This window comes from Cyprinodon tularosa, unplaced genomic scaffold, assembly GCF_016077235.1.
Source record: "Cyprinodon tularosa strain WSP-4 unplaced genomic scaffold, ASM1607723v1 ctg270, whole genome shotgun sequence".
In the NCBI taxonomy this organism is placed as follows: domain Eukaryota; kingdom Metazoa; phylum Chordata; class Actinopteri; order Cyprinodontiformes; family Cyprinodontidae; genus Cyprinodon; species Cyprinodon tularosa.
This window is the reverse complement of record NW_024038975.1, coordinates 304,309-326,921: the sequence shown is the minus strand read 5'-3', so window position 1 is coordinate 326,921 and position 22,613 is coordinate 304,309. Positions and strand designations below refer to the sequence as shown.

The window sequence follows — 22,613 nt, the reverse complement described above, 5'->3', positions numbered from 1 at the left end:
TTTCTTTTGAGTGGAGAGGGCGGGTCTTTTAAAAAATTAGCAAAATCTTCCATTATACCTTTAAATTTGAAACAATTTTAATTATTTTCTATTCAACTTTGGCGATATGTGAAATCAGAAGCAGATTTATTAATATGTAACTTAGGTTGAAGTCTCTATAAACATTCATATTAGCTTGCTTAAGTGAGACGGATTCTGTTACAGGGAAACAGCAAATCTGATAAACCTGAAGGGTGTTAATCCAAACAAAACAAGACCATTCTTTATCTACTGTGACTGGCTGGTTTATTTTAACACACTTATCTACTGTAGCAATCACAGCATCTATCCTTGTTTTACAGTCTCTTTCATTCTATCTTGAAGAATTTTAGGGTAACAATCATAACCTCTGTTCAGGTTCAGGAGACATTGCCAAGCTGGTTCTATTCACACAAAGACACTGAACAGAGGGAACTCTGACTGGTCTGGTTGTAGGAGGTCGACCAGGAAACAAACAGTCCCAGAGAGGCCCTCGAACAGACTGTAGATGCTGGTGACAGAGAGCGAGCCTGCTTTAAACTCCTCAGTGAAGATGAACTCTGCAAACCTGTAAGTGGAAGAAAAAAACAGAAAGTAAACGATGAAATCACTTGGCAGCAGCTGATTGCTGATGCAGATCACATTGGTTGGTGTATATTTGTATTAACGACATGTAGCTGTGTTCAAGATAAACATCAGCAGGGAAAATAGGTACTAAACACATCAATGTGTTGGGTAGCACTGATGCCTTGCAGCAAAAAAATTCCGGGTTCAATTCCCGATTCTGCATGGAGTTTGCAAGTTCTCCCTGTGCATGGTTGGGTTCTCTCTAGGTACTCTGGCTTCCTCCCACAATCCAAAAACATGATCGTTAGGTTAATTGGCTTCTCTAAATTCTCCTTAAGTGTATGTGTGTGCGTGAAAGGTTGTTTGTCCTGTTTACCTCTGTGTTGCTGGATGGATGGATGGATGGATGGATGGATGGATGGATGGATGGATGGATGGATGGATGGATGGATGGATGGATGGATGGATGGATGGATGGATGGATGGATGGATGGATGGGAATGAGTAATGAAAACATAAATAAAGGGAGGTATAAAACAGGATAGAAATCCATTAAAAATTAAATAAATTCTGTCTTTCAAATGGTATCTCTTTACCTCTCTGTAGCTTATAGAACATCTCTAAATTGGTAAATGCATCTTTTTTTGTTGAAACACAAGTTGATGGTGTTAGTTACAGAAAAAAATCATAGCTTTCGAAAGTTAAAGATTAAAAGAGTAAAGCCATAATCCAGAAAAAGAAATTATGCAATTTTACATGACATGAGGGATAATCAGGGACTCCTTTATATTATTTTTTACTGAAGAAGAAAATAAATAATAACATGAGTTTCCATCAGCTGAAGTCTAACAAGAGAGACGGACCTGTTTCAAGAAAAATAATATTGAAGCTAATTTTAATAAATTTTGACAAGCCATTGAAATATAGTCTGATAAGAACAGACTTGAACTCTTTTGAGGTCTAAGCTCACATTATGTTTGGACAAATAATGTTAATTTAAGCAGCCTGACAAAAATATTTAGCAACATATCATAAAGCTAAATCTTGGTCCAAAATTTGAACAAAATAAACAGCAGTGGTTCATGGAGCTACGGTATCTCTCTTGGGAAAATTGAAGCTTGTTTTAATGTCGATACTTTATTTGCTATACATTTAAATAATTTAGATATAAAGTACAATTAAATAGTTTTCTCCCATCTTAGTTCATATTTTTGCTGTGTGAAAACTAAAATGAAGGTCAGAAAGAAAGTTTAGTTTAACTGAGCAACCATTTTATGACATACTGGGAAAATCAAATTTACTGCCAGTTTCAGACACATCTCATGAAATTTCGATCTTACAGACGGTCTATGGCCGATCTACTTCAGACCAGTGGGAATAATGAAAATGTATTGCCTGCCTTTGTGCACGGTAGAGGTATTTCGAATTGCCTGTGAGACGATAAAGTAGCAGAAAGACATAAGCGCTGCCTGCAACCCCGTGACAAATGCCAGGTCCTTTCTTTAGCAGGCCTTTCTGCCAGACCAGCTCCCCACTTCGGATGCACGTGTCCAGATACTGTGGCTTCTTATTGATCAGATAGGCTTTTGCAAAGAGATACGCCACACCTGCAGGACGAGATGGAACCATTAGCATAACCACAATATGCAACAGGTAATGTGAAACGACATCATTAACAGTTGTTGTACCCGGCGCTCCGTGGCACCAGTGCACCAGCTCGTTTTCTCTCTCGATGATGGCCCCAAGCTCTGCCGGCCAGTTGCAATTCTGTTCCTGGCTCATTAGGAAATCAACGCTCTGCCACACCAGGTCCTTCTCCGCCCCACTGAGCATATCCTGGTAGCTTAGCAGCATCTGCAGCACTGAAGATAGGCCATGGGCTGCACCTAAAAGGAGGCACCGTGAGGAGTGGGTCATGCACGCACCAACGAAACCAGGCATGCAGGCCAACACTATGCCAGGCACACAAACAGACACAGCCTTGCAAGATACAAGCATAAAACACTGACAACAGACTGCATGTAGACTTCTTTTTGCCTCTTGTAGCTCACTGACCTGGCTCAGCAATTATACCTGGCAGCAATGAGAAAACTTTGGAGAATATCTGCGAGTAAATCAATGACATCTGGCTTCAATATCAGTTAAGCCCAACATTTCTTTACCCCCCTGGAAGGTGTAGGCTAAAGTTTTTTAATTTTTATTTGACTCGTTTTGACAAATACAACTTTGGATCATCCCAGCATGGGTTCTGACTTGAATATAGAAGAGAACTGATGGAAGGAGCTAAACATTAGGATGATGGCAAGAAGATGTTACAAAAACTTGGAGCTCAGTCACCATTGAGAAGTTGTTAAAATAGTGCAAACACTTAAAAATCTTATTAAAAATTATGAAAAGGGTTTGATATATCTGGAAGTCCCACAGGTTCTTAGCTCTGCCATTCTCCACCACCTTAGGCGGTGGCTCCCATTTTGACCTGTGGGTCGCCAGTTTGTATTCTGCGCAGATGCACACATCCTGGTGGTGTGGATCAGCAAGTCAATGTCTTATTCACTCGTAGCAAACAGCAAGATGTCATCCATGTACATGAGGTGGCCCCATTTACAAGTTGGTATCCATAGCCAGTCTTGTTGATTATTTGACTGTACAGGCCTATGCAGAACAGAAGGGGGAGTAGAGCATCTCTTTGGTATATTCCAGACTTGATGGAGATTTTTCCAAGTGGTTTGAAGTTGATCTCATGTGTGGTTTTCCACAGCACCATGGAGTTTAACATGAAGGCTCTTAGAGGGCTGTTGGTCTTGTAGGACTTCAGGCATTCCAGGATCCATGTGTGTGTCATTGAGTCATAGGCTTCTTGTAATCAACTTTGGCTGTGCACAGATTTGGTTGTCTGGTTTTGTATATAGGTGAATATTTTTTTAACATTTACATTAATTGACATATATAGGCTAAAAGAAAAACAAAACTAATGCAAATTTGATTGTGCCTTCAAATTGTCTCAAAATCAGTTTCACTGACATATTTGCCATATGTAGCCTGGTAAATAAAGGTATATTATTCTTGATTTAATAATTGACTTAAATAACAGAATATTTTGGGTGTTTTGTTTTTTTCAAAAGCAATCAAAATTGTCATTCATAAATCTGTTTTAGGGTCAATAGCATGACATATTATAAATAAGATGCACAGGTCCGCAACTGAAAATAACTCTGACCTACAAACTGGGAAAACCCTTTTCCCAAAAACCAATACCACTGGGTTTAAATCAGGCCAGATCGTTGAAAGGTGGAGCTAAATCACATGAATCCTGGACAGAGAGTCATTAACATCGCTAAACACATGCAGTGCAACCAAAGCTCTCTGGGATTTTACAAACACTGCAGTCTTCTTTCAGGATCAGAAACCTACTGTACAAACGGTAAACGGTAAGCAAAGGTTTCAGGACAGGCAAAGTTGAACACATGCAGATCCCTAAACAAGCGCCCAACTCTTAAAACTCTTAAAATAGTCAACTTGTTTCACCCCTCAATCAGCCGTTGATGATGAAACCATGCAGAGGTGACCAGCAGGGCTATGCTTACTATGAACTCTGCGCTTGTCTGAAAGTTAGTGAGGAACTCCAGCCCTGATGCTTCTCCTCATCTGATGCAGTCGGGAAAAGCACAGTTAGCTTTACACATATGAACACAACAGCTCTACAGCCAGAGACACAGTCATGTATAAAGATCAGGACACCTAATACCAGTCTGCTTGTGTTTTTATAGCAAATATGGATATTTGATAGCAATTTTTAACAATGGAAAAACATTTTAGGTAATAACTAAATTCAAAACATGTAATTTCTATGCAGGATTAGATTCACACAACCAAGCATATATTTCTGTCCATGATAACTAAATTTACACATAGCTGCATCACATTAGATTTAAATGGTTACATCATTACTCAGCTTTTTGAAATAGGGTCACCCTGTTTACACCTCAGCCATTTAGCGTGGGACTCTCCTGGCAGTTATAGCCAGAGCAATCACCATGCATAGATGTAATACATGTCCAATAAAGTTTACTTGAAAAAGAGACTGCATGATGATAAACATTTGCTGCAAATGGACCAGGACAGCATAAAATCCACCATGACCTCTAAGGTGTATCAGAGGACGTTTGAGGAAAATGTGAGGTTATCTATTTAAAAAAATAAGGCTGTGTCTGATATAAAACATAGTATTTAATCTGCCAAAGGATACTGAGAATTAAGAAATGAAAAGTAGTTCATGTTGAGGTCAAATTTCATAACTTTATTTAACTCATAAAGTTATGATGCCGCATAACAGGCTGACTGTAAGAGAAGCCCTTCAAACATCTCACAAGGTGAGGGGGAGAGAAAACTTTCTGTGATCCAGACTACAAAAACATATGTGAAACTATTATTTAAAAAAGGTGTGTGGCTAGGAAACAGAATGTAGGGTGTCGTAACTTTTTCCTAAGCTATAAATGCCTTTTTCTTACATTTCAATTAACATTTAAAATTAGCTTTATTACAGGTGCTTACCTGCAGGTTTTCCAGAGATAAATAAAAAAATGAAACAATATTCAACATTTTCTTCAGAAACTGAATATTTAATGGGGTGTTCATATTTTTTTTTCCACATTACTGAAGTTCTGGAATTGAACAATACATTTTTATCATTAAAAGTGATAAAACCGTTATGACAGGCATTTGAGGAAGCAGGACTGTACAAAGGTTTTAAAATGGCACACTCTCTTTATATCAGTAGATCATCTAAGGGTCTTTTACAAAGTTGAAAAGAGAACAAAAAACAAAACCAGGCTTTTTCAAGGGAACTTGTAAATAAATTAGGAATGATTAAGGGCTTATGTAGAAAACTGTTAAAAAAAAATGAAATAAGTAAGGGGAAAGTTAATGTTCTTACCGAGGTATTCTGTTCCATAGTATGAATACATTAGCGGGAAAGGCTTTCTCTTCCTCCTGGCGTACTGCTTTCCTGACTCAATGATAGCCTGGCAAATATATTTGATCTGATCTTTGCTTAGAATCTGCAGAAAGACGAACACACACAGATGTTATCTGTAATGCATTCATTACAATAAAGACAATGATTAATCTGCAGTCAGAAGCTCTCAAGCACCACTAATGATTTGTCCTTCTGCTAGAATAACTACAAATTACAATCCTACTCTCTAAGACACAAAAGTCATTAATGCAATAAACTGATGGCAACATCCATCCTAATAAGACAAATCCAAAAAATGCTCCAGGAAAAAGCTGCCAGTACTGACTCAGAGATTCCTGGTAAGGCCAGAAATAAAAGAGACTAAAGGCGTCAGGGAGAATAAAGGTCACCTAAGGAAGCAAACTATGAAGAAAGTCAAAGGTGTTCTATGTCTTGTTTAGTCAGGCAAGAGGGGAGAGTGAAATAGATGAGGCTGAAACTGCTGTGACAACAATCAAGAATAGAACATTTGAAGATGAAGTCCTGTCAAGGTCCTTTATCGGATATCATCTTTAATATTACCTTTAGGATAATTACCAATGGGTAAGTCTACATTAAAACTAGTTTGATTCTGGTAATTATAAGATAATTGTGATGCTGAAACAAGTAACTGTTTTACTATAACTGGTTTAGTCATTGAGTACTAATATCCCGATATGCATGGGCATTTCTAGACAGGGGCCAGCAGGCCCAAGGGCCCCTGTAGAACTGGTCTTTGCCCCTGCTGTGGCCCCTGTACTAAAGACATAATACTAAATACATTTCAAATAATTGTATAAGCCATAATTTATTGGTCCCTGTATCTATTTTTTAGGGTTTACTTTTTAAATAATGCAAAAAAATAATTTATTCCACTTTAAGCTTATAGTCATATTTAGACAGGATCACAGTTTTTATTTGTTTTTCTTAGGTGTCCACACATGAAAGTAGCAGCTGTTTGGATCAAGTGTCACTGATGTAACCGGAACTATTTCCCTCTGAAGATACACCCCTCTGAGGTTTTAAAAGAGGTAACTTCCTGTTTCATCGTTCTAATTTGATGATGACCCTAGGCTGCATAAGGCTAGTGTGAGCACTCCCCATCTGAAGGCTTCACTCAGTAGCGACCAAATTCCTCCTGAGAAGTCTGCGCTCGCTGGACCGAGTCAGACTGCCTTTTTCCTGTGATTCAGAAGGACCTGAACACAGTGTTTTTATTCTTCCTGCGATTCAAACCAAGTTGAACGCAGTGTTTCCTGAAGCCTTCTGCAGCAGAGACAGAGAAGAGGTAATCCAGCTCTGCTAACCTGAATCTAACCGCTGAAAAACGGGGCCCTCCAATCCAAGGAGCCATTAGAAGCCGCCAGGTCCATGACTATCTGAGACAGAGAGATGGAGTAGCACACAGGAGCTTCTGTTTGAAGTATGCGGCAAGCTTACCATGATAGCTAAAAGGGAGTGAGTTATAAAATTAACCTCTTTGCAAAGTCGCCTCTTATTATTGCATCGAATTGATCTATATATATCTTAGAGCTGCTGTTGGACTGACGGACTGGACAGAAGACCAGAAGACTGGTCTGCAGAAAACCGGACCGTGCCGAAGGCCTTCACTCCACCGAACCAAAACAGTAACATCATCCTTCCCCCTCCTTTCCATCGGATACTTAATAAGTGCTCTACTTGAGTGAACTAGGTAGAATAGGTAGTCGTGTTGGTGTTTTGTTTGAATAACCTCTCTGATTCAACTGCTTATGGTTTTAAGAGTTTAAGTGAATGCTGATGCTCACAACATAGACTGAACGAGTTTCTGAAGCTAACTGCTCCAGTGGACTGGCTAGCATTGTAGCTCCCGCTACCTTTTGCATCACATTATAAAGGCTATATCGTGAGTTAACCCTCTTCTTTGTTCAGCCTAACTGCTGTTTAATGCATTCCTGTACTGTTTTGACTGCAGTTAACATCTCTGCGTCAGGGCTAATTCACATTTTATCTACTGCTATTTTAAAGGACACTTTCAAATGCATTAAACCTTAAGCTTCAAACATTCCTCAAACTTTAAACAGACTTTTAAACCCCTCTTCCCCTTTTATTATTTTATCTTTGCTTATTTTTTGCAGCGTTTGGTGTCTGCTTAATTATTAGATATAATACTGTGGGATTGTAAGTAATAAAGGTACCATTCTATCTTAACCTGTGGTCTTTTGTGCTTATTTTACACAGTGAACGATTTATCACTCAGGTTGGATTCACTCTTTTTTCAGTAGCATCCGAATGAACAGAGACATATTTATTTGGTTGGTGGTTAACAACATTGCTGACAGTCATAGCCTAAATGACTAAATTAGTAAAAGAACTGAATATTTTACAGTCGAATTCAGGAGTCCAACCTTTAAGATAAGAGGCTAAAACCCTGGTCAGTAAGCAAATTACAGTTATAATCATTCAACTGATAATAATTTGTTTTACCCTTGATTTGAATGACCTATTCATTAACTATAACTTCCAGTTCTAGTTATTATATACTTTCATAATCTTCTGGTAAACTATCATAACACAGCTCACTTAATATTTAGATGTATGAACTTTTGCCCTGTTTTTGTTTTGTATTTTCCTCTTTTGCCCCCACAGCCGATATGTGCGGGATGTAAAGCAGTGCCTGAGGACCTGCAGGTGTAACAACTACATGTTGCATAATCTGAAACACAAAGGTATAGAGGATGATCTTTTATTTCCTTCTAGTTAATCATTCTGGTGATATGTTGATGTAAAGCTGTCCTACATGCTTGTCCTGTTAGCTATCTTTTTCTGTGCATGAGCATTTTCAGCCTCATATTTATGGTCAGCTATGGTTTCAGACAGTCATTAAAGTTCAACCTCAGAGGCAGATATATCCCAGAATTCTATGTGCAGAGAGCTCTCTTCACAAAGCACTATACGATTTGCTCTCACAGCGGCCTGCTGTCGCTATAGTCTGTCGCTACTAATAGGCTGTTGTGGAGACTAATAACTATGATGGTGCAGGCACCGCACAGGGGAGGAGGAATTACGTGACCAACAGAGCAAAAAGCAGTAATCGTCTGTCCATACGGTCAGTTAACTGACTTTGCTATAAAGTCCCCTATATAGTCCCCGCTGTATGTGGACACAGTAAGCTTGTATGAGAACATCACTTTTTAAGGAGGCCATGCACAAGGACAAATTGGCTCATCCATGCTCTTGCTCGCAATTTTTTTTTTTAAAGTGGAGAGGGCAGGTATTTAAAAAAATCCTCCACAATACTTTTAACTGTAGGTTACCAATATGAAAACATCACACAAAAAGGAGTTCTGTGGTCTATTTTCTAACTATTTGGGAACACAAATTTCTCCTCTGACAGGGACAAATGCAAATGTATTTTGCAACAAAGAATTATTTGGAGTTAGCTTAAAGTATTGCACTGATGTGTATGCTATTGCTCTAAAATTAGTCACTATTTAGAAAGCTTAACTCAACATGCTTTCAATTAAATATTACCAAATAAGACAGCAGGTGACTAATTACTTCAGGATGATTGTTTCAGCTGCACTGTATTCCCCAACAGTGCTATAAACTCAATACAATTGCAGAGCTGTCCTCAAAGCTGCCATATTGTTTAGGCACCACAAATGTTTTAAGTTCACTCAACTGGTTACCCAGTTATTGATTATTTTGACAAGATTAACTCTTAGTATATGAGTAGAACTGACCCCCAAACTCATTCCTTTCAAGAGTGGATTGAATTTACGTCTGACGTAATAATGACGTGCCAGTTCATTGGATAGGTTCATATCAACATGGCAATTAACCTAACAAACCAATATAAAAAAAATACAAAAAATCGGATATCCCAAATGAATGGTGGATGAACTATATGGAACCCCGAATGATTCATAATTAAATAAATAAATAAAAATTATGAAATAAATATAATTTTGATAAATAACAAACAAATATATAATATGGTCATGAAATAAAAACAAGGTAATGTTATTATGAAATATATATTTTTATTCTTTAATATATTTGTGTGTTATTTATCAAAATGGTATTTATTTAATAAAGTTTTTAATTTATTTAATTATGAATCATTCGGGGTTCCGTAGAACTAGTCTATGATCGATTGTGGTGAATGTAATCTGTTACAATTTGACATCGTATGACTAGATGTTTGCAGTGACTGCTGTTCACTCGGATGTAGGCAGGCAACAACATTGAGGAGATCATCAACAACATCAGGCTGCAAACCGTAGCCTCTCTGCACAAAAGGTAAGAACGCGCTTGTAGGCTACTTTGTTTATTTATTTGTTTGTCGTCTTCCAGCGGGCAGACCTCAGCTGTTTTTGCGAGTTAACTAAAGTTCGTTGTCTCAGCTGTGAGCCAGCTAGCCTTTTGCGCTACTTTAGTGGAAAACAGGACAGACAAACCGTATGGTTTTAGCACTACCAGATATCTTTTATCATCCGTTTCTGGTGTTAAGCCTACTACTTTGGCCGCGAAAGTTATAGCCAGCCAGACGCCGAAGCAATGTTTCATAACTTGAGCCTATGATAGGAAGCCAAGTAATATCCAAACTTGCCGACAATAGCCTAGCTTAGCATGATCACTGTCAATGTGTCTGATTCTGATAGGCAGTGTTGGGCAAGCTACTTGTCCAGTGTAGTGAGCTAAGCTATCAGTTACTCAACAATAAATTAAGCTTCACTACACCAAAGCAACCACCTAAAGAATTATAGCAAGCTAAGTTACACTAATATGTTAACAGTAGCTTAAAGCTGCAGTCCGTAACATTGAGAAGAGAGCAGACTTCGACTGAAAATTTGAAGAAAAACAGGTTTCACGCCACTCCCCCACCCTCTCTGCTTCACTCATGCCCCACCTTCAAGCTCCACCCCTCTCACAGCATCTGCGTGGCTACCGCATGCGACCAGAAAGGGGGGGGGCGGGATTCAGCATGTGTGAGCTGTGATTGACACTCCATCAGACGCTCCTCTGGCTGTGATTGGTTGTTTTGACTCGTCCCGAATTATTCTTTCCAGATTGAAATACAGGCAGTAGGCGGTACCAATTGAAGCAGTTTTTTTCACAGGTTACATATCACATGTACTGCTGTCTGGGCATAGGGACAGTTTTAGCCAATATGACAAAAAAGTGATTTTTAAAAACTTACAGACTTCAGCTTTAACTACATCAGAAGCTACTTAAAGTTTTACCAACCTAATATCAATTCAAAATGTGTCTGATACACTGGTTAAAATATTTATTAAAGATCAGCCAATTACATAACACAGTGTAAAAATTGTTTTATGATCAGCATAATAAAAAAAATAAACAATCTGCTGTTATTAGAACCAAATTAAAGGTACTGTGTAGTGTTCTACACCTGGAGACATAGCTGTGAGTTTGCATTCAATGGACATCTCTAGGGAAAACAAAACCCTACAAAAGGCATCTGATTTCTTTAGGGTTTCCCTTAGAGAAAACTTCTTCAGACCTCAATTAAACAGTCGATTCAAGTAACAAATAAAACTGTTTACAAAAAGGTGAAAAAATAAAGAAGCCAATTAATATAAATACATTTATGTCTCACTGTATAATTTAACTTCTACCCACATATTTATTCATTGTATTTTGGGGGGGTAATTAATTGAATGCTTATTTATTTATTGAGCATGTATTTATTTATGTATTTATTTTTATATATGGGAGAGCTGTTCCTCCATACCTAAAAAATCTTATCTGTGCAAATAAGCCTTAAAACAGATTTATGTAAACATCCTGTCTGGTAAACTAGGCCATAAAAATACAATATCTAAGTTTGGCTACTGCTCTCTAATGAGAATATCTTAGTGGCACTCATCAGACGTAAGAAACTACTAATTTGATTATTTGCTTCGATGTCCCAAAACATCATACTTTCATAAAATCATGCAACATACTCTACCCTATCTGTGGACATTGTTATTTGCAAAGTAGGTGCTGGATAAACAAATAAAAGTGCTTTAATGTTGCTTTAAAGAAACAGACTTATCCTCACTAAAGATACCTGTAGCTTTTTCCGTTATCAAAATCGGACATGCTCTACAGCCAATAATATTTAGCAGTGTAGCCACCCCTCAGGAAGTGGTCTAACACAGACACCCAGTTGTGAGGAAGTGCAACTATTTTAGCATAATTTGACCTATGGGTAGTGATGCCATGCTGCAGCAATATATAACTTAATGTCATTGTGACCAATTTTCTTTTTGCATTTTCAGATTTGTGCAGAATTCCATCGATTAACAAATCTAAATTTAAAGAGTACATTTTATTCTGCATTTGATAAGTACATGCCATGGCTAATGACGATGTACCGTGAGAAAGCGCCCCGCACTGGCAAAACTTCTGAATTGCTAAGAAACATCTTCAGGACCTATGATCTCCTTGTATGTAACATTTCCTACCTCATGACAATTTGTACTATAGTATTATTTAATATATGCATATGATTAATATTCTGCTTATTCTGCAATTCTGTCTTCCCATTACCCACAATCCCTCTGTCTTCTAGGAAGACGTTGATGTTAACAGCAGACGCACAATTGCTCTGCAGGCACTTCCCATCTTCCTGCGTGAAGATGCTGCTGGATTTTTTAAGACCTGGAATGTAAGTTTATGATTCAACTAGGGCTGCAACAACGAATCGATAAAATCGATAAAAATCGACTTTTAAAAGCGTTGGCAACGAATTTCATCATCGATTAGTTGTGTCGCGCGATTAATGCGTCATCCGCAGCCGTCATCACTGCCACTTGACTGAAACGGGGGAAGAAAAAAAAATTACGGCAGAGCGAGTCAGCACCGCAGGTGCGCAGTGTTGCCAACTCAGCGACTTTGTCGCTATATTTAGCGACTTTTCAGACCCCTCCAGCGACTGTTTAAAAAAAAAAAAAGCGAATAGTGACAAATCTGGAAACTTTTTACGGTGTCACTGGCGGCCTTTGGAGACTCTTACGTGAACGCATGTATCGTTCCTACTCTGCCGTGAGGCGCCTCCCCCATCTCAACCCCGTTCTCCCACAGGAGTCCCTCTCAGCGCTGCAGTCAGAGCCGCAGGATGTTTACCCTCAGCGTCCAGACTGCAAATGAAGCGCGCATGCGCGGGGATTGACGGCGCAAATTGATCACAATAATTAAAACAGCCTTTATAAATAAATTAACTTGCTAATTATGAGGGCAAGGCTTTTAAAGTTTAAATCTTCTGGCAAAGATAAAGTAAAGAAGATCCTGCAATTTATGGAAGTAAAGCAGAATAAAATCCAGCAAGATCAGTAATATGTCAATTAGAGATGTCCCGATCCAGGTTTTTGCACTTCCGATCCGATACCGATATTGTTTTTGGACTTACGATTCGATACCGATACTGGCCGATACCAACCTATCCGAGCATGTATTTAAGTTTAAGTTAAAGTATTTAGCCTTAGTTGTAAGACTCATGTTGAAAAGGGTTTTAGTACTCTTGATAACATCTAGCCAGCTGAATTAGGTGAGATTGAATAAAACACAATGATTGGTAACAACAAACTTACCTGTTTATTAAGAGATAAACACAAACTGGACAAAATTATGAATAGCAATCTGAAATTGCACAGTGAAGAGTAAAACCGTAAACAGTTAAAGGTGCAAGTATTACTGTAAGTTTTAATAAAAATGCAAAACAGAATATGGAAAATATTCTATTAACTTAGAATTGTCTTGAAAAAAGACACTGCTTAAAAAAAATCAGTGCAAATAATAGTGAACTATTACACAAAAATGCCTTATACTCCCCAATCTCCTCCACACCTAGTCTCCATCTACACATCGTGCAGGATAAAATAATCCCACACGGCTGACATTTTCCCCGCTATCTTCCAATTCACCTGTTTTAATGGTTAGGCCGGGAGACAGACCCAAAAAGACCTGTGGGTGTGTTGAAGGTGTTCTGGAAAATGCGGACCGGATTCGGGGAACACTGGCGCAAAATAGTGGAATGGATCATTTCAATCGGTGAAACTGGAAAATACGGACCAGAGTTTTTTTTTTAAACTGGATCGGCAGTCTGGATCGGCATTTTTACATACTTCGCCGATACGCATTTTTTTGCCAATATCGGCGTTCGATCCGATACGTGGATCGGATCGGGACAAGCCTAATGTCAATTAATTATATGCCACATTCCCATGTAAATATCTGTCTTTAGAGGATGTGTTTTTTAGCACCCCTAGTTCTCTCATTTTTATTCCAAATACAATTTATAATTTGAATCACAGGGCTATTTTTATCTCTATGGTTCAGTATTTTCTCAAGTAGCAACTTTAACTGTTATACTTTCCTGTCTTAAAAGGCAGAACTGTTCTAGTCTAAAAAAACTCATTTGTTGAAATGGGGGGACCTATTGTTTGAACCCCTTAGGGGCTTTTAAAAACAAAAATGCCTGTCTTTTTTTGCGCTTTATGAAACGAAGTAGCCTATATTTTGTGGATGTACAGCTACATTTCTCATGTAAGTTTGCGTAGTTTTAACACAAACATTTATTTTTCATATTGCACCAGTACAGTTAATGAGCAACCTGTACTTGTCTGCTTGTTTGTTCTGTCTAAAATGTTTATTTTGGAATAAAGAGGTTAGTATAAAAAATATTTTTTGTCCGATTTATCGATTAATCGAAAAAATAATCGGCCGATTCATCGATTTTTAAAATAATCGTTAGTTGCAGCCCTAGATTCAACTGTGTGTACTCTTTTACTCTTTCTTTTTCTTAGTTTGTGTATCTCTATAAATATATATTTTTTCTATTTAACCCTCTGTTACTGCCAAAAGACAACAACCACAACCCTCTTCCTAGCCACCAGAAAAGCTATTGAATCATACTGTACTACAGTAATTCTCCAAGAATGTCATATTTGGGAATTTTACCTGAACTTTTCATTCACTGGTATTTCATATTAAATACACATGTAGTGTTTTTCATTGACTGCTCTACTCATTAACTAATTACTGTCATGTTCTTTAGGCAGAAGACATTGACCTGCCAGACCTCTCGGATACAACTGTAGCTGTTCTCACTGTCTCGAATGATACAGTCTCCCTTGTGAAGTTTGGTCCTGCAATACATTCTATAGTTCTTGAGGGAGAGATTGTGGTATGTGATATACTATAGCACAGTTAACAGAGACATTCATTTTGCTTTTTGGCTTGATTTATGCACTACATCTACAGTATCCCAAGAAATTGACATATACATTCAATTTTATTCAGAAAGTTGTAATGGGTTTGGATGACCTGAAGCGGTTACCTCCGAGACTGCTTAGCCTTAAAAATGATCTGATGATGGATGAGTAAGCAGTCTGCTTGAAAGATGTCGTTGTTACTACCAGCATGGTGATACTCAAGCAACCATTTTGTCTTTGTTTTTTGTTTTCGCTTTTTTATTTATGTTGGCCTATTATTGTTGGCCTATTATTTTTGGATCGGCCTATTATGTTGGCCAATTTTTCGTTTTTTGTGGATACAGAGAAGCCGATGTTTCAGAAGGCAGCTTTGAACAGACCTGCAGATTTGTAATTGTTTTTGACTTGATAATTTCAGTGTTTGGCTTGAGGTCCCAGAGTTTCGTACGGAAATGCTTTGGTCTGCCTTGAAGTCACTGGGAACTAAAAGATCTTTTACGGTTTTATTTGCTGAATAAATAAAACCGTATTTATTCAGCATTTTGATTGAAAATGTGGTTGTTATTTATTTTATTTTCTGTATTAACCCCATTGCTGGGGACATTGTTCTGAATTCTAATGGAATTCATAAATAAATGGAATCTGCAGTAAAATTGTCTTTTGAATATTTTTTTATTTGAATCATACAAATAAAATATATTTGATTTTGAGAAAAATTGCTAACATATACAGGCAATAAAATGTGTTTAAATACAGTTAAGTCAACTTAAAAATATAAAAGGCTGAATTGACAATGTTTAGGTCTGAGAAACTGAATGAGTCATGGTGATAACATGAATATATTATTAGGGGTGATAACTTAAAAAAATCAACTCCGTGTCCAGTGTCAATTTTGTTAGTTTTAACATTAGTTTCAAAATGATCAGGTTCATTAAACTTATCAAAAATTTAAGTATTGATTACTTAAAATGTTAGTTTGTGAAATTATTATGTTTCAGTTCATCAACTTCCTCAAAATAAATGAGTGTGAATAACTTTTCTAGTTTAGAGTAGTAATTACTTAAAATGTTTGTTTGTTGAAATTATTTGTTTTAATGTTGTTCATTTGACCAAAGATTTTAAGTGTAAAGAGCTTGTCTAACTAATGTAATTACTTAAAACATCTTTTTCTCACATTATTCTTTTTAATTTTATCCTTGTCCTCAAAGATTTTGAGCACTAACAAAAGTCTCATTTTAAGTAGAAATTACTTAAAATATTCTTTAACATAGCTAAATATTTTGAGGTAATCAGTTTTATCAAATATTTTGAGTTCATTGAACCTGTTGGGGTTTACAGTGTGATGTTTAAAACTTCTCTACAAAACAGATGTTTTCTTTCATCCAATCATATTGCCACCTAAATGTAATTTGATGAATTGCAGTTTAAAAGTCTTGTTCACAATAGTGAACCATCCTCAAATCTAACTAATGCAGGTGTTGCAGATGTGCTGCAAATGTTGTCAATACCAATGCACCCCATGGAATTTAAAATTAAAACATTTTAGGGATGTATGCTTCTTAAGGCTCCACAGCAAACATTTTCGCCAATATTCTGATTATCTGACCCAGAGAGAAATTTCTCAAATAAGCATTTTAATCATTAAATGATGTTTATTTATATGAAAAACAAATAAATAATTAAAAGGCAGCATGGACATTTAAAATTACCCATTAGGTAACTTAATTTTACTTTGTCTCTTTTTATTCTATCATGTCAGGAACCAATCTCTGATGAGTCTCTCAAGGCCATTCATCTCCTTCTAAAACCACAAGAGAGCCGAAAAAGCTTTTTCCATCTATGCAGTACCATAACTAAAGTCATGTAAACAAATTGTGTGCAAATGTGTAACAGGAACATAACTATGAAAATGGGTTTGCACACTTACACATTTCTCCTTTATATTATATATTTTTATTCGGGGGTTGAATTCAAAATTAAATTTGCCTGTGAATTTAATTGTCTTACTGCAGAACTAAAGATATTACAACACAATTTGTTTTCTTATATTTAAATATTAGCCTTTAAACCTACTTCATGTTGTCAAATGGTTTCTATTTAAACAGTTGCTTGAATCTAGAAATCAGGCAGTAATCAGGCTAAGGTGTATCTTCAAAAGTTAGGGTACGGTTGGCCTGTTAGGGGAGTGTTGGCCAAGTGGTTAGAGCAGTGCCTTTATGCTCTGAGAAGGTTGCAAGTACCTGGTTTGATCCCCACAGGCTGCACTCTGGGTCTCTGAGCAAGACCCTTAACCCCACACTGCTCCCCTTTCACTGCAGAGTGGCAGCTGTAAATTTCTCCAATGTGAGATCAATAAAGTTCTATTCTATTATAATGTTTTGGACATACACTATATTGCCAAAAGTATTTGCTCACCCATCCAAATTATTGGAATCAGGTGTTCCAATCACTTCCATGGCCACAGGTGTATAAATTCAAACACCTAGGCATGCAGACTGTTTTTACAAACATTTGTGAAAGAATGGGTCGCTCTCAGGAGCTCAGTGAATTCCAGCGTGGAACTGTGATAGGATGCCACCTGTGCAACAAATCCAGTCGTGAAATTTCCTCGCTCCTAAATATTCCACAGTCAACTGTCAGCTGTATTATAAGAAAATGGAAGTGTTTGGGAACGACAGCAACTCAGCCACGAAGTGGTAGGCCACGTAAACTGACGGAGCGGGGTCAGCGGATGCTGACGCGCATAGTGCGAAGAGGTCGCCAACTTTCTGCAGAGTCAATCACTACAGACCTCCAAACTTCATGTGGCCTTCAGATTAGCTCAAGAACAGTGCGCAGAGAGCTTCATGGAATGGGTTTCCATGGTCGAGCAGCTGCATCCAAGCCATACATCACCAAGTGCAATGCAAAGCGTCGGATGCGGTGGTGTAAAGCACGCCGCCACTGGACTCTAGAGCAGTGGAGACGCGTTCTCTGGAGTGACGAATCGCGCTTCTCCATCTGGCAATCTGATGGACGGGTCTGGGTTTGGCGGTTGCCAGGAGAACGGTACTTGTCTGACTGCATTGTGCCAAGTGTAAAGTTTGGTGGAGGGGGGATTATGGTGTGAGGTTGTTTTTCAGGAGCTGGGCTTGGCCCCTTAGTTCCAGTGAAAGGAACTCTGAATGCTTCAGCATACCAAGACATTTTGGACAATTCCATGCTCCCAACTTTGTGGGAACAGTTTGGAGCTGGCCCCTTCCTCTTCCAACATGACTGTGCACCAGTGCACAAAGCAAGGTCCATAAAGACATGGATGACAGAGTCTGGTGTGGATGAACTTGACTGGCCTGCACAGAGTCCTGACCTCAACCCGATAGAACACCTTTGGGATGAATTAGAGCGGAGACTGAGAGCCAGGCCTTCTCGTCCAACATCAGTGTGCGACCTCACAAATGCGCTTCTGGAAGAATGGTCAAAAATTCCCATAAACACACTCCTAAACCTTGTGGACAGCCTTCCCAGAAGAGTTGAAGCTGTTCTAGCTGCAAAGGGTGGACCGACGTCATATTGAACCCTATGGATTAGGAACGGGATGTCACTTAAGCTCATATGTGAGTCAAGGCAGGTGAGCAAATACTTTTGGCAATATAGTGTATATCCAAAAATGTGCTGAATCATAGTGAGCTTTTATCACAGAAAATGGTAAATGGCCTGTATTTATAGTGCATTTTTTTAAGTCAGGAGACTTGACCAAAGTTCTTTACACTAAATTTCAGTCATTCACCCATTCACGCACACATTCACGCACTGATGGTGGCAAGCTACATTGTAGCCACACCTGCCCTTGGGCTCACTGACAGAAGCAAGGCTGCCGTACACTGGCCCACCGCTCCATCTGACCCCCATCAAAGGTGCAATTATACATTTCACACAAGATATATTATCGTTCAATCTTTTAAAAACTTTATATTCAATCAACTTCCCTTTGTCTGATATCAGCATTTGTTTGGTGTCCTGAAACATTTGAACTTGATCTTAAAAAGTAGATAGAAATTGAAATATTTTAGGATTTATTCATTTTCTCGTGTTTACTTTAGACAATGTATTTCAGCTATATTGAGATGGTTGTTAAAGGGTAAGGCCTAATTTAAAGTTGTACATTGACACAAGACTCAAATAGAGCAACTATTTTCATACTTTCGTAAAATATCACCATTTCCCTTCAGGCCTGTCAATGTCTTCTTTGGCAAACAATTGAAGGACTGTGTACAGTTGCTAGTATGGCTTTGCACAGGTGTCCACAATTTGTTAGAGCCAGAAATAACTTTTGATAATTTTGTAATCACATTGGAGCTGATCACTGGTGGAGCCTTTCCTATTTCGGATATTGCCAGATACAGATAGATGGTACTTGACAGATTTCTTACAAGTCTCATTGGTTTTTGTTTTCTGTTTTTTCAAATAATTCTAGTAATTTGATCATTTTAGCTTAGTAGGACAAAATATTGTAGTTGTGAAAGAGGCAAAAAAAAAAACAGTATATGGAGGCATGCAAATGGGAGAATACAACAAATAAAAAGGACAAACAACTGGCAATTTTATTTCAAAAACAGACTTCCCAACATAACAAAAAAAAACTTCTCAGGAAAAAAGACAGACAAAATAAAATAATTCAATAAAATGAAAAAAAAAAAACAGCAGTCCATTTACATAAAATAAGAGAAAACATGATTATGATGGATTGTTTAAAAAAAATAAACTTCTAGAGCAGGTAGGAACTATGGAGATAATATGTTATAAATATTATAACCTGTCAATTAACCAAGAAACTAACAGCTTATAATTTTCTGCACTTGTTGTAGTTTTCCCCTCTCCATATCATATAATTTTTCTACAGCAGGATGTTTTTTTGTTTTGTTTTTTTTAAACAATATCTTAATGTCTCATTTTAATCAGGCTTTGGAAGGAATGCACTATAAGCATCATGTAAAACATTTGCATTTTCCAAAACAGAAACATCTGTGTGACTCCTATCATTTACAGAATGAATCATTTTGAACAGTTCAGATTAATGATTCAGTTATAGAAAATCAGCAGCTCCTAGGCGATGACTGGAAGGTGTTGGTTTGATATTTCTCAGAAGAAATGATTATCCACCTATGAACATGGTTTGTACCAATGTAACAGTGATGAAATGGTTTGTTGCTGTTGGATTTAAACCGATTCTAACATATTTTCACAAATAATACTGATAATAGGCTAATCCACCCTTCAAACAACATAAGGTAAGGTTTTGTGGATGTTTTTTTAAACATGTTTTTTGCAGTACTGATCAGTCACAGTGAAATAGTTCATCTTTCTTGACTAAAATGCGTCATCCAGGGGTGTCTGTCTCACCTCGATGCCCAGCTTCTGTTTCAGGACCAGGGCGGCGCACAGGTAGCCCGCCCGCCCCACGAACAGCTCATCGGAGCCGCACTCCAGGAAATTGATGGGCGCACACACCTCCCACAGACTCCGAAACTTGCTCAGCGGCTTCACGAAATCGGCCAAGCCCAAGGACTTGTATATCATCGCGGCCACCGCGTATATACCGGCCCCGCCGAGCAGGAAGGCGGCTCGCATGTTCTTGTCCGGCTCTGCGTCCGCGTACCTCACCGACACGTCGATGATCTGCTTGGCCGTCTTCAGGTAGACCTCCCGCTGCTCGGAGAACAGAGGACACTCGCTGACGTGATACAGCATGTAAGCCACTCCAGCCGGCCCGTCGTACAGCCCCCCATCGCAGTCGTTGATGTCGATGGGAACCTTTTTTAAGATTCTTTCAATTTTGGCAACGACTGCTGGGATGACGGCCTCCGCGCCCTGGCCCGGCAGCAGCGCGCCTCTGTAGTCGGAGAAGCGGTTGGCGAAGCAGCGGGTGTTCTCCATGACGGAGAAGAGGCTAAAACCTGAGCTCCCTCTCTGTTTCTCTCTGCTCTAGGTATCCAAGGATAGGAGAGGAAAAACAATTGGACTGCGCACCAGGTTCCTTCAGGCCGCAGCTGATTGGATGGGAGCGGTGATGGATGGATGATGGGACGCGCAGCTTGTCCGCCTCCAGGAGCTGCAGCAGCCCTGATGCACACAGGTGGAGAGGAGCGAGTTTGCATCAAGCAGTGCTTCTCCTTTAGACTGTGGAATATTTTGAGAGGAAATTCTACATATTTGCTTGTTAGGACTATGCATGGGCGTAGGTGTGCATATGGTTTCACAGTTTTGGTTCTGTTATGTTTTCTTTTGAGTCCTCAGTTTTACATTGCTCCATGTTTTCTGGTTTTAGTGGTTTAATTCTTATTTTGTTGTGTTTTCTGGTTATTTTCAGTTTTCAGGTTTTTATTTCTTGCCCTCTGCTGTCCTCTTTTGTTCTCCTTTTTCCCTAGCTCCTTTCCTGTTCTGCTCTGTTCACACCTGCTTCCAATCTGCTTGTTAGTCCTCTCTTTGTTTCAGTCTCCCATAAATACACTCTCTGTTCAGTTCCTCGGTGATGGTTCCTCATCTAACTTCCTCTAACTCCCTCTCTCTGAGTCCTCCTCCTCGTGATAGTTTCCCCCCTGGCGTCTCCATGGTTTCTGGTTTGTTTGACTTTGTTTTCATGTTTGATTTTTTTCTGATTTTGGATTCCTGCCTCAGTTGTTTGTTTACTCTTAATTAAATCATCGAGAAACTCACCTCTGCCTCCCTGTCTCTGCATTTGGGTCCTCACATCACAATCTAATCTTGACATAGGGACCATAGGTACAGGTCCTTACCAAAATTTTGGCCCGACCTACCTGTCCCTACCAATAATTCTATGTGAAAAACATGTTTATAATTTACAATCCAGCGTTGTTGTAGCAGTAGCTTCTTTTCTCACAACTTGTATATTGAAGTCAATATTTTAAATGCTGACTGTCAGTTCCTCTTATAGTTCCCACACCCATGTAAATACAATAACTCTATTTGTAGTCCCTTGTTATTTTGCTTTGTTTTACAATACAGAGAATATCAGCATATCAGATAAAAAAAACAAGAGTGGGTTTTACCTCTGTTTACCTCTGCATATTACCTATAGAAAATGACGGATAAATACACATACAACAGACATATTTAGACTATATTTGGTTGAAAAGGCACATACCCTCCGTCTTAGTCCCTGGTAAGTTCAAATGTAACAATTTTACATTTTTCTGAGCCACTGATGCTTCAAACATTGATAAACAGCATCTTGTGTGTAGTCCTTATAAAATGTGTATAAATGTAGCAAAAAATGCTGTTTTCTCTTTCAAGGAAATGCGCCGTGATGCTTACGTCAAGCATAAAAAAAAATAGGAGCATGCATAATGCGTAGGACCAAAGACATCAGACCAATTCAACTTAAGACCAATAGTGTCCCTACCAAAGTTGAGATCAAACCTATGCTCCTGGGACTATGTACCCAACCCAAGGGTGTAACTTTGTGATGAAATTTCGTGGTGACACTCTAAGGGTGGGGGCTGATGGACTTACAGTTACAGTACTTGACATAAACGCTTTTAATAGGGTTTGTATTTTCCAGAAATTAGGTCAAACATATATTTATTGAATGCTTTCCTATGTTTGAGATCACAAAAGAACAAAAATACAATGATGTTTATGTTTAGTCTATAGTTAGACATTACTGTATAAAAAAAGGATGAATAACAGCCGATTCTGATGCCAACAGCAATATATCATGCCTCCCTAGTTTGTACGCAATTTTAGGTTAATTCAATCACCCATCCAGAAAAATTTGGATTGATTGATGGATGTTTTCCCTTTCAGCTACACCAGTAATTATCCTCCTTCAA

The 22,613-nt window shown here is 38.4% G+C and overlaps 1 protein-coding gene across 1 annotated transcript; it reads right to left on the bottom strand.

Moving 5' to 3' along the window:
* On the bottom strand, positions 1–20,844 carry LOC119786410 (lanC-like protein 3). The gene is made up of 5 exons (XM_038289730.1): positions 20,164–20,844; positions 5,519–5,642; positions 2,274–2,471; positions 1,985–2,192; positions 1–586 (listed from the first exon to the last, which is right to left on the bottom strand). Exons 1-5 carry the CDS (start codon positions 20,695–20,697, stop codon positions 427–429), a joined length of 1,224 nt encoding a protein of 407 aa, XP_038145658.1. The 5' UTR covers positions 20,698–20,844; the 3' UTR covers positions 1–426.
* Between the last annotated feature and the right edge of the window lie 1,769 nt (positions 20,845–22,613).

What these genes read in the sequence shown, in the direction of transcription:
- LOC119786410 (XM_038289730.1), bottom strand. Translation starts at nt 20,697, where the DNA reads ATGGAGAACACCCGCTGCTTCGCCAACCGCTTCTCCGACTACAGAGGC. An exon ending in AACAGAAGCTGGGCATCGAG is followed by an intron (nt 5,643 to 20,163) that starts GTGAGACAGACA and finishes GTCTTTCTGCAG; the next exon opens with ATTCTAAGCAAAGATCAGAT. An exon ending in CTGGTGCCACGGAGCGCCGG is followed by an intron (nt 2,193 to 2,273) that starts GTACAACAACTG and finishes CTCGTCCTGCAG; the next exon opens with GTGTGGCGTATCTCTTTGCA.